This window comes from Ambystoma mexicanum, chromosome 14 (genome assembly GCF_040938575.1).
Source record: "Ambystoma mexicanum isolate Mex_15411 chromosome 14, UKY_AmexF1_1, whole genome shotgun sequence".
NCBI classification, from domain to species: domain Eukaryota; kingdom Metazoa; phylum Chordata; class Amphibia; order Caudata; family Ambystomatidae; genus Ambystoma; species Ambystoma mexicanum.
Window position 1 is genome coordinate 165161131 of NC_090940.1, and position 12357 is coordinate 165173487.

The following is a 12357-nucleotide window of genomic DNA, read 5'->3' on the forward strand; positions in this document are numbered from 1 at the left end:
CTCCTGGTAGGTTCCCCTGACACGCTAAAAAGCCTAGATGTCCAATTCAGCCACTTCACCATTGACTCCATTAAAATCCCGGTCTCCGATTCTGTCAAAACTCTGGGAGTCTACCTGGACTCCAGCCTATCCATGGATAGACAAGTCAACGCAATAGCATCCGCAGCTGCATATCATGCTAAACTTATCAACGCAATCAGGCCCTTTCTATCCAAAGAGAACTGCACCAACATAGACAGAGCCATCACCGGCTCCAGGCTAGACTACTGCAATGTACTTTTTCTAGGAACCTCCAAAAAAAAACTTAGAGAGACTACAAGTAATACAGAACAATGCTCTCCGGGCAGCCCAAGGCATTGCTAAAAGCGAACACATCTCTGAAGCCAGAAAACTAGCCCACTGGCTCCCAATAAAGGAAAGCATCATATTCAAAGCCCTGACACTGACCCACAAGTGCATTCACTTCACTGCTCCTGCTTACCTCTCTCAAAGGATCCACCCTGTCTCCACCACCAGGCCAAAGCGGGTGGATCCAGCTTCCCCTACCTCACGCCCACCCACTGGAATGCCCTACCTCCCACCATCCGTGGCGAGGACTCCCTCACCACCTTCCGCAAAACACTGAAAACTACCCTCTTCACATAAGGACCGACACATCAGCATGAATACCTATCATTTATGTTTGCAATATACGACCAAATGCAATATTTGTAACAATAGTATGATTTCTTGTACTATTCATAATGTGTCAACAATCGCTATCATATGTACCATGTAACTAAGTTATTGCAAGTAACAGCGCCTCAATGCCCCTGGGCTGCTTGCGCGCTATATAAATTTAAATAAATAAATAAATAAATAAATAAATAAATAAATAGATCAGACTTGTCTAGAAACCTCAACTGGGGAGAACCGGGGACAGGCAGGGAAGGAGGGAGGAGAGGTGGCCGAAGAAAAGCCAAAGGAAGAGCAGGGAGAAGAGGGGGCAAGGGAAGAGACAGAGGACAGGATGTCCTGGGTTTTAGAAATGAAATGAGAAGCCAGGGCTGTGCAAAGGGCCTTGGAGGGGATCATAGATTTAGAGACCGCAGCAGGATTGGCCAGCTCCTTGCAGATTTTAAAGAGTTCAGCCGAGTTGTTAGATGTCGCTGAAACGCAGACTTGGATGTGGGCTCTCTTCTTGGTGCGGAAAGAGAGCTGGTATTGCCTTTGGAGCAGGCGGCAGGCCAGTTTGTCAGAGAAAGTACCGGAACCACACCATTTCCTCTCAGGCACCCTGCACTTGCGTTTAAGGGTGGCGAGATCTGAGTAGTACCAGGAGTTGCACTTGGCATTGGGCTTCAAGTGGATCCTCATGACAGGGGCAAGAACATCGAGAGTATCAAATATAGCAGAGTGGAGCATGGAGAGGGCTGTGTCAGGGTGTGAGTCAGCCAAAGGAGGACAGAGGGGGAGAAAGTGGCGGCGAAAGCATCAACTGACACATGCTTCATGGGTCTGATAGTCGTGAAGGTGGGTGGCAGTGCGGGAGTTGACTTGGCCTGAGGGGTGGAGAGAGTGACCTGGGAGGAAAGGAGAACGTGATCATTCCAAGAGAGATGAGTGGTGAGAGGGATAGAGAGATGGAGGTCTGTAGAGATCAGAACATCAAGAGTATGCTCTGCAGAGTGAGTCAGGACAAAGGGGAGGAAAGAGAGAGAGAGAGAGTCGCAGAGGTCATGAAAGAGTCCACAGGAAGGAAAGGAAGCATCCAGGTGAATGTTAAAGACTCCAAGAATGAGGAAATGAGGAGTTGAGTGGTTGAGACCAGGAGGGAAGAGGAGAGGTCTTCCCACTCAGAGAGTAAGGAGGAGATCTGACCAGATGGCCAATATATGGTAGCCACAGTAAGGGAATGGCTAGGAGAGAGAGAGAGCCTGCAGACGAGGCATTCGAAAGATGAGTAGGCCTGTGTAGGAATGACAGAGGCAGGAATCCACTCTGGGAAGATCAGGGCTACATCCCCTCTGGGACAGTTGGACATGGGCGTGGAGAAGATCTTGTAGCCGTCAGGGAGGAGAGTGTCAAAGCTTGTGACAGAGCTGGCCGTGAACCATGTCATAGCGAGACCAAGGACATCGAGTTCAAGTTCTTTAAGGAGGTGGCAGATGTCAGAGGAATGTTTTACAGCTGAGCGAGTGTTAAGAGTGGCAATATGGGGAAGGTTGCCGTCCTTGAAAGACTTCCAAGGAGGGGTACAGATCAGAGGTACGCCCTGCAGAGGTGTAGAAGAAGCCTGAGCGCGGGCAGAAGAGGAAGGAGGAGAGGGCAAGGTAGCCAAGGAGGAGGCAGCAGGGGGAGGCAAGGAAGCCGTGGAGAGAAGAGAGGGGATAGAGGAAGAAGGACGGAAATTGATGAGGTACGGGAAGCGCCTATAAAAGAGGAGAAGATTGGCCTGAGGGCCTTGGACCAAGACGGTGACATTTAGGTAAACATTAATGATGACCTTAGAGGATGATGACAAAGATAGAGAAAATGAGGTAACAAACAGGACGTAATAGCAGAAAGACGGTTAGAAATAGAAGTGTGGAGTTGGTCAGTAAAACAAGAAAAGGAATGGAAGGGTTCAGCATCATGAGCATACAAGTGACAATTTATGTCAAATGAAAGAATAATAAAGGAAAAAATGAACAGGATACAGAGAAAATAAAACTGGGCCAAGAACTGAGCTTTGGCAAAAAGCAACACATAAAGGAAGAGTAGAGGAGTGAACACCAGCTCAAGACACGCAGGACTGTTCCGAAAGATAGATAGGAGGAAAGCCAAGAAAGACCAGTACCAGAGATCCCGAGAGAAGAAAGAAGAGAGGAACGCAGAACATGGAGATCCAGCATCTCTAATCTACAGATAAGCCCCAAACAATGAGAAGAGATGATTGTTTGAAGTGACAAGAGGAATCAGAGTTCTGGCCTTCACAGCTGGGGTGCAAACCACAAGAAGAGGCAAGACCTGAACTGTATCCCCCAAACTTCGAGTCAAAGAATGGAATCAAGGGATATCGGGGCTACCAATGGAGGCCTTCCATTAAATATTGCATGAATACAGAACAGCAAGGCTAAGACCCCACATCATATTCGGCTTAAGCTTATGCATGGAGGAATAATAGACACAATTCTGGAATCTTTTGCACCTCACCTGGATGTAACAGATTCTTCAGCGAGCCTTTGAAATGTTTTTTAAAAATTGTGTGCTTTTAAGAAGGGGCCCCTTTCTGAACTCTAGCTCTTATTTTCAATATTCAATTTTACATTTAATCGAATTCTTGAAGTGCACCTGCTCGTGTGCAGTTATTAATACATGTGTGAGGTTGAATTTCAGAGCCCCATGTTGACACATGACTACTCTAATATTCCCCTAAAATTCCAGGGGTGCTCGAGTTGGCTCCTGGATCACGAGCACCCTTTAAGAACAAAGTACAATAGATAATGGTGTGAAGTATAAGGCAATGAGCTCTTAAAGCAGGATTCACAGGTAGATGTGTTTAGCCCTCCTTCGGCAAAAGGAGCACCACCTGCCCAATAAAGTCAATGGATTAGGATCTTCACGCAGCATGTTCACTGGTTGTGTGCAGTCCCTTGAAACTAGGAGTACTGTGTTACCTGTCTAGGACCGTTTGGCATTTACTGGCAATGTTCTCTGAGTCGTAGTGCTCGTTGCGCCTCAGCTGGAAGGCGAAGGTTTCCATTACGTTGATCTTGTCCATCTGGGCTTCCAGGGCCTTCTCAAACTGCTCGTGCTTCCGCTGGAGGCTCTCCACGCTGGCCAGAGAGTCCTGAATGCAAAGGGGAAAAGGGGGAAATAGAAGGTCTCCTTAGAAACGGGATCCAGAATGGTGTGCACCAACATCATCGTGCCCTAGTGAGGCCACCATCAGCAGACTGAATTACACCTTTAGTCTTCAATTCTGCAGCTGGCTAAGTTCAAAGGCACACTTATGGACACATGCCACAAGTAAGTTGCTGAGCAGGAGGTTTCTCACTCAGTGGTCCACTGTGAAGTGTGAAGAAAATACTCATGTATTGACTCCCTAATGTAGCCATTCACTCGCTCCTTACCCCCAGGTCTTCATTGGCCAGGAAGGCTTCTTTGCTGCTGAGCCAACCCTCATTCTGCTCCACATAACCCAGGAATGTCTGGAAAGAGAGAAACAATGGGATGAAAAGCATTAGTCAACATGATTGAATGAATGAATGAACTTTCTCAACACAGGCCTTATGGGTTCTTTTAAGAAATCATTTGTCATACAAATATAAAATAGGATTTGAAATAGAACATAGTCAATGATCTTTACGGCCTGTGTTCTGAACCTGTATATGGACATGAAACTCATCTTGCCCAGTCATCTATGGGGTGTTGCTCTACATGCCCTGTGCTACAAAGTAGTGCCGGTATGCACCAGGCACTGTATATATCGAATATATCACAAAGAAACCAAATAAAATGTAAAGAAATGAGGCATTATGGATCAAGAACGCTCTGCTAATAGGGTAGAAAAACAAAACTGAGAGATGAAAGTCAGCTAGACTGCATTCAGTTGAAAATGGATTCTGGAGATGGGACAACTGGCAGCCATTGGAAAGGGCCACATTTACATTAAAAGGAAATGATTACGCGATCAAGTGAAACTCACATGAAGACATGAAGTGTAAATGGGAAAAAATGACATTATTTTTAGTTAAAAGTGTACATATTATCATATTTGCATTCTGAAGATGTCAAGGTGTATCATTTGTTCAGTCTCTTAAAAAAAGGATGGCCGCCATTTTCTATGTGGGGTGGGTCGGAAATATGGTGGTACCATGTTACTGCCGCTTTCTCTAATCCACAGGATTTGCCTGGATTTAATGCAGCGAGTCTGCTATCTTTGCATACGGCCTGCCCAATCCATCAGGTTCACTGAGCGCCTGCTTCAGATATTCTGGCTGCTGGTAAACCAATGGATTACAATGGGATACAAAATGACAAGGGGGGTCCTGGGAGTCCCTCTGCCAGACATTAGTCCTGGTTACGAGGGACTTACCCAGAGTCTTTAGCTCTGGGTAAGAGACTCTGAGTAAGTCTCTCGTAACCAGGACTAATGTCTAGCATAGGGACTCCCAGGACCCCCCTTGATAATTTGCATATTCAAGTAACTTTGGGTCTCACCCTAAGTTACTGGGGGAATCCAGACGTGGATCCCTTGCTCACTATTCTTAGAGAGGCACAGCTCCTCCCTACTGATGAGGTCCAACCAGACCGAAACACGTGTCTGGGGATGCTGTTGGTACTCTTGTTCAGAGGAGAATTTTGGTTCATTTCGGTTCTGGACAGCCCCACGGCAGGACAAAGACTGATATGTTTGGGAGATTTCTTCTTTGTGAAAGATAGTGAGCTAAAGACTCTGGGTAAGTCTCTCGTAACCAGGACTAATGTCTGGCAGAGGGACTCCCAGGACCCCCCTTGTTAATTTACAATGGGATACCCCTGTTCTATCCACCTGGTAAAAGCAGGCAGATTCCAAAGTAATCCATTGTGAATGTCTCCCGCAAGCATAACTTATGGGAGGCAGTTACACTTCTCCTGAAACAGAGCAGGAAGACATATGTTCGCTGCAAATGTCAGGTGTCCCACTTTTCCCCACCATGTCTCCAGGATGATGAATGCTTCATGAAGGGGACTTGCTGCATGGAAGTGCAGACTGAGCCGGTTGCCTCCATGGACTAATGACACGCCAGTGTGATTCCTTGACAAGTGCCCATCAGAGTGGCCTTCCCAAGGAAGCTTGTCCTTGGAAACAAACAATGGCATAAGGGAAGGTGTTGCACGGGGTAAGGTACCCGATAATGTAATGACAACCACATATGCAAGGGTGTTGCTAGATCTGGAGAAGATCCGGGGCTACGCTAATTTTGGGACTGGCGGGCTGGGGGCTAGCTGGCCTTTTTGGTTGCAACCCCTGAGCTTCCATCTGGGGCTACAACCAAAAGACCTGTGGCTATTTATTTTTATTTTTAAATGTTTTTATTGGCATTTATATTGACAAAGAACAGTTAAACATGAATGCATAACAACATCCGGTTTGTCACGAGTTTGCCCGATAAACATTACAGAACAGCAACAAAAGAAAGGAAAAGAGAAAAAAAAAGAAAAAGGAAAAAAGGGAGGAAAGAAAGAGAAGAAACCAGAAACAAACAACAAACCATAACTTTGACCGTCCCGCCTCCCCCCACTGCGTGGGTACCTGCCGGCCCCGCTTCGGGCCTCGCTCCAGGCACCATCCGGTTGTCTCTTAAAGTCCCAGGGTTAGGGTTGTTGTGGATGTGACTGTTAAGTTTGCTTCAGGGTGACAGTTCGTGGCTGAGGGTGCACTCAAGGGGGCTTAAAGTCCGTCAGGTAGATCATGTCCTTCAGGAGGGTCTTCCAGGACTCCAGTGTTGCGCTCACGTCTTCGCCTCCCCGGTTGTTCCCCTCCTCCCAGGCTTTGGTCTCAGCGCTGGTCCATCTCTCCATTTCCCTGCTCCATGGTTCGTATCTGGGGCCTCCTGGGGATTTCCAGGCCATTGCTATCGTTCTTTTTGTTAGAATGCACGCCATGTCCATTAGTTTCACCGTATGCTTGATTTTGCTCAGTCTGGGGTATGTGCCCAGGAGGCACTCCTTGGGCGTCCACTCGTACCTTTCCAATCCGGCTCCCCTGCAAGTCCTCTCGACAGCGGACCAGAGTTTCTTGGTTTTGGGGCAGGTCCAGAACATGTGGATTAGGTCTGCGTGCTCGCTGGTGCACCATGGGCACACTGGTGGGGTTTTCCTACTGAATGTGGATACCCTCTGTGGGGTCATGTAGGTCCTATATAGGACATTCAGCTGGATGAGCCTGAACCTGGCGTTGCGGGACACTTCCTTCGGGTGTATCAGGGCCCTGTCCCACTCACTCTCCGTGATGTCTGTCACCAGGTCCGCCTCCCACCTTTCCTTCAGGATTGCACTCCTCGGGTTGCGCCTGTCATTCAGTTGGGCATACAGTCTCGCCGTGGGTTTCCAGCCGTCGCTTAAGTTGTGCATCTCTTGCACGAGGGGGTGGGTTTCCGGTTCCTCTGGCCATGTGCTCCATGTCTCCTTAGCGACCTGTTTCACCCTTTGGTACCATAGAAATTGTCCAGCAGCAAGCCCTTCTTTCATCTGTAGTGAGTCAAATTCTCTGAAGCTTCCATCCTCATACATGTCCCCCCAGGTGTATAAGCCAGAGTTCTCCCATTTCCTCATTGCTGGTAAATCGATGGGTGTCTTACAGACGTTAGCGAGCATGGGGATTTCAGGCATGTATGGTTGGCCCAGGTCGAGCGACGTGCGTGCCTTGTTCCAGACTTGTCTCCCCAGCCTCACCAGCATGGGCGGGTCGGGAGGCCCAACCTTTGAGTTCCATACTACTTCTTTGGGGTGCATTGGGGCTATCAGCTGGCGCAGGAGGCCTGTCTCAGCTGTTGGTTCGTCGGACAACCACTTAACAACGTGTGTCAGTTGCGCTGCAAGGTAGTATTTTTGGAATTCAGGCAACTGGATTCCGCCCTCTTTGTACGGGAGAGTGAGGGTGTGCAGCGAAAGCCTGTGTCTGGCCGGGCCCCACAGGAAGTCCCTGATGAGAGATTCCAATTTTCTGAAGAAGGGGGGGGGGTATATAGTGCGTTATGTTGGTGAAGTAGTACAGGAATCTCGGTAATATTATCATCTTCGCGATGGCCGCTCTGCCCATCACGGAGAGTGGGAGTCGGGACCAGAATTTGGTGGATTTGCGTACCCCTCGCATTGCTGCTTCCGTGTTGCTTTCGTGTGTGGAGGCAGGCGTGTGCATGATGGTGAGTCCGAGATAGCGGAACGCTGCCGTCTGCCATTGGATCCCAATGTCCGGTAGCTCTTCTGTTTCCTTCCCTTGAAGCCCGGCCAGGGGGAAGGAGCATGATTTCCGCCTGCTGAACCTTATCCCGGAGTATGTTGCGAAGTTGTCGAGGATGTCCAGCGCTGTGGGTGCATTCATTCGGGGGTTGCGCAGATAGAGGAGGACATCGTCTGCATACAGCGAGATGATGTTATCAGTCTCACCCGTTCTGATCCCTGCGTCGAAGAGCTGCTTCCTGAAATAGATCGCTACCGGTTCCAGGCCAAGGACGTACAGCATTGGTGACAGTGGGCATCCTTGCCTTGTTCCCCTTTGGATGTCCCAGGATCCAGACACCACGCCCCCTGTCTTCACCCTCGCCACTGGGGTGTTGTAGAGCACCTTGATCCATCGTATAAAGCGCTCGCCTAGTCCGAACTCCCTCAGGGTCTCGATCAACCATTCCCAGAATATTGAGTCGAACGCCTTTATGGCGTCCAGTGAGAGCACAGCCAGGTCTTCGTTGCTCCCTGCGGATTGTGCTATGACATGCTGGAGCCTCCTCAGATTGGCTGTGGTGTTGCGCCCCGGGACAAAGCCGTTTTGGTCCTCGTGTATTATAGACCCGATCACCCTGGGCAGCCTCTTAGCCAGTATGGTTGTAAGGATTTTGCTGTCGTAGTTCAGCATTGCCAGGGGACGGTACGAGTCGCACTCATCAGTGGGCTTGCCAGGTTTAAGCATAGGTATTATGAGTGTCTCTCTCATGCTGCCAGGTAGTATGCCGGTCTCATATGCCTCTACATATACTCCATGTAGCACCGGGGCTAAGATCTCCTCGTAGGCTTTATAGAATTCTGGTGTGAGGCCGTCGGTTCCGGGAGTCTTGCATGTAGAGAGGGACCTGATTGCTTCCGAGATGTCCTCCTTCGTGATGGCTTCTCCCAGCATCTCTCGCTGCTCCGAGCTCAGTTTGGGGAGACCCACTTCGTCCAGGGTGTCTCGAATGTCTTCTATTGGGACCAGTTCATCGTGGGCATAGAGCTTGGCATAGAAGTTTGAGAAGACATCGTTAATTGCCTGCTGTGTCCTCTGGGTTACTCCGTGTTCGTCCTTGATTTCCTTGAGGGCTTGTTTTGGTTGCTCTTTCCTACACAGCCAGGCCAGTATCCTGCCCGGTTTGTCCGCCTCCTTGTGTGCCTTAGCTGTGCGTGTGGAGAAGTCGAATTTGGACAGCCTGTCCCAGGCGAGTCGGCATTCGTCCCTGATTTCTGCCAGCTTGGGTTCCCTCTCGCTGGGTGGGGTCGGGCTGTTTTCCAGTCGCCTGATCTCCTCTTCCTTGGCCTCAAGTTCCCTCTTCAGTTGCTTCCTGATTCCACCTGCTTCTGCTATCACCTCGCCTCTGGTTACTACCTTCATTGCCTCCCAGAGCGTGCTCCATTTCTCAACTGACCCAGTGTTGATTCTTACGTATTCTTCCAGTTTTTCTCCTAGGGTGTCCTTGAAGGAAGGATCCGTCAGGGTCTCCGTGGGCATACGCCACATCGGAATGGGGGGCCTGGGGCCCTGCAAGCGTAGTTGCATGAGCAGGGGAGAGTGGTCCGAGATCGACCTGCCCAGGTAGTCCACAGAGTGCACCTGTGGGATAAGTTCACTGTTGATGAAGAAGTAATCTATCCTGGTGTGGAGGCCATGCGGGGATGAGAAGAATGAGTAGGACCTATCGGCTGGATGAAGGTCTCTCCAGATGTCGACCAGGTCCAGGTTTTCCACTGCGTTGCGAAGTGCCCTTGAGACAGAGTTGTTGGTGGTTTGTGGCGTCTTGGACCTGTCCATCTCTTCATTCATGACACAGTTGAAGTCGCCTCCCCACAGGAAGGTGTCTTCTCTGTGGTGCACTATTCTGGTGCATAGTTGTTTCAGGTGGGAAGGGACCCCATGCTGGGGGAAGTATGAGTTTACTATACATATCCGTGTGTTCTCCAACGTGCCCCACACCACTACATATCTTCCGTCCTTATCTGCTTCTGTTCCCAATTGGTGGAATGGTGTGTGTGGGCTTATCCATGTGTATACCCCCCGTGCATATTTGGAGTAAGATGCGCCGCTGTCCTGCCCTCCCGATTAGTCTGCTAGTTTGTGTGTGGCTTCCGTCAGGAGGTGTGTCTCCTGGAGCAACGCAATCGATACCTTCTTGCGCCTCAGGTAGGAGTGGACGCGGTTTCTCCTTACATAGGATCCCATCCCCCTGACGTTCCATGTGATTATGTTAAGTTGTGATGCCATTGCTGGAGTACAGTTTCTGTCCTGGGCGGTCCCTTGCCTCTCCCGCGCTCGATCTCGTGTTGTTGGGTGCCGTTACTTGCTCTAGTTCTGCGGGTCTGCCGAGTGCTTCTCTCGGTGTCAGGTACTCATTCGTTACTTGGGTTGTTTCGGGTAGCGGGGCGGTCTCAACAGTAACACATACAAAATAACTATAACTGGTGCACCCAGCTCCTGCCGGTGAAGTGCAGTGCTCAGGTGCTCTCGCGCAATCTGGCCCCATCTGGGTTTCCGGCGCGAGCAGGGTTGTGCTGGCAACGGGCCAGCACTGATCTTTCTGGGGTTGTCGTTGCGTGCTCATGTGTGGGAGGCCAGGCCGGCCCCGTAATCATATTGCACTCTCATGTCATGCTGAGGTCCAGCATGCTCGTTGTGTTGTGCTAGGTTGAAGTTCTATGTGCGGATCAGGAGAAAAGGCGCTGGCTCCAGGTTATCGTGCTTTGCGGGCTGCGACGCTGTTGTCAGGATAGGTTCTTCAGGGACCTCAGCCAGATTGTTGTGTTCCATCCACATGGTGGCCGCGTCCGGGGTTTCAAGAAAAATCGCTCTCCCTTTGTAGATCACCTTTAGTCTGGATGGGTACAGCAGCATGTATTTCAGGTTTAGTTGCCTCAGTCTGGCCTTGATTGGGACAAAAGAGTTCCTTGCCCTCTGTACGATTGTGTATAGTCCGGGTAGATGGTGATTTTGGAGTTGTTTCTGTTGATCGCTCCGCCCTCCCTGGAGAATCTCAGGATCACTTCCCTGTCTCGGAAGTTGAGAACCTTCGCTATGATGGGTCGGGGATACGAGCCTGGGGGAGGCTTCTTCTGGAGTGATCTATGGGCTCTCTCTATAGCGAAACCCTGTGACAACTTCTCGGCCCCAATCTCCTGCTGAATTAGGGATTCTACATATGCGGTTGGGTCGGGAGTCTCTGTTCCCTCAGGGACGCCAAGGATCCTGATGTTATTTCGCCTGGCTCGTCCCTCCGCCTCCTCCGACCTTGCCTCTAGGATGCCCACCTTCCTCCTGAGATCTACCACCTCGGCTTTAAGATCTTTCGTGTCCTCCATGGTGTCTTTCTGGGCGGATTCGATGTTAGTGACACGTTCTGTCAGGTTGGGAGCATTTTGACGGATGAGCTGGATATCGGCCTTTACCTCCCCTATCTTGGTGTCTATGAATTCCTTTAGGGCCGCTATTGCCTCAAGTACTTGGCTGTTTGTGAGGCTCTCCCCCTGAGTGTCCTGCGGCGCCGCCCCCTTTGGGGTGGATTGGGCGGATGGGTGGACCTTGGTTGTGAGGAAGGGGTCCATTGTGGCCGATTTGGGCTTGCTCCTCAGGGTGGACATTGTGGCGTTGTTCGTTCGGCCGTTACGCCTCTTCCGGCTGGGTTGCTGCGTGGGCCCCGCCAGTCCGTTTCGCCGGTGGCCCCACCTGCGGTGTTCCGAGTTGTCGTGGTAAGGAGTGTCTGCGGTATGCTCCTCTAGGTCTGGGGGGTTCGTGCTGCCCCAGGGTCCCTGATGTTTTGAGGTCAGTGGCGCCGGGTGCAGGGCCGTGTCCTGCCTGGGTGTGTTGGGCGTGATGTTGGCCCCGGGGGCCTGTTCTCCGCAAGGATGGCGGGCTGGGGGCGGTGTCGCAGTGTGTCCGGGTAGACAGGACTCTCGGGGTCACCCCCGTTGGTTGTGGAGGCTAGTGGTGGAGGACGCGCGTCATCCGCGGCCCCAGTGTGCTAGTCGGCCGCAGTCCCCCAGGGCGAGGGAGGCAGCAACCCAGGTAGGCCCACGGACGCGACTCACCGCCTACGGGAACCAGCGTGTGGCGCTGGCCCCAGGTCTTGGCCGCCTCTTCGTTTGTCCTCCGCTGGAGGCTCCACGGGGGGAATCCCGCCCGTTGTTGCGCGGCCCGGATGGGCTGGGTTGCAGGGTACTGGCGGCGCTGGGGGCCCCTCCGCCGAGGCCGCCCGGGTGTGGGCTGCTGGTTCGCACGGTCCGCAGCGCCCAGCGCCGTGGTCCTCGGTCGGCGCCGAGAGCTCCAGGGGTTCCGCGCCGGGTCTCGCCGGATCTCGCCTTCTCCGGTCCACCGAACTCCTCCAGGCGACAGGAGAGGCAGCGGCCGCTGATGGCGCTCCGCCTTCGCCGCTCAGGTCCGCAGCATCAGTG

At 51.4% G+C, this 12357-nt stretch overlaps 1 protein-coding gene across 3 annotated transcripts in view; it reads right to left on the bottom strand.

Moving 5' to 3' along the window:
- SPTBN5 (spectrin beta, non-erythrocytic 5) overlaps positions 1-12357 on the bottom strand; it is a 1050196-nt gene that overhangs the window by 238814 nt on the left and 799025 nt on the right. For all 3 annotated transcript variants that reach the window (XR_011283950.1, XM_069638812.1, XM_069638811.1), the window contains exons 43-44: positions 4095-4172; positions 3639-3811 (exon numbers count right to left, since the gene is read on the bottom strand). Coding sequence is in view for 2 of the 3 variants with exons in the window: in XM_069638812.1 (XP_069494913.1) it covers positions 3639-3811; positions 4095-4172 (251 nt within the window). In the remaining variant the exon portion in view is untranslated. The remainder of the gene's footprint in view (positions 1-3638; positions 3812-4094; positions 4173-12357) is intronic.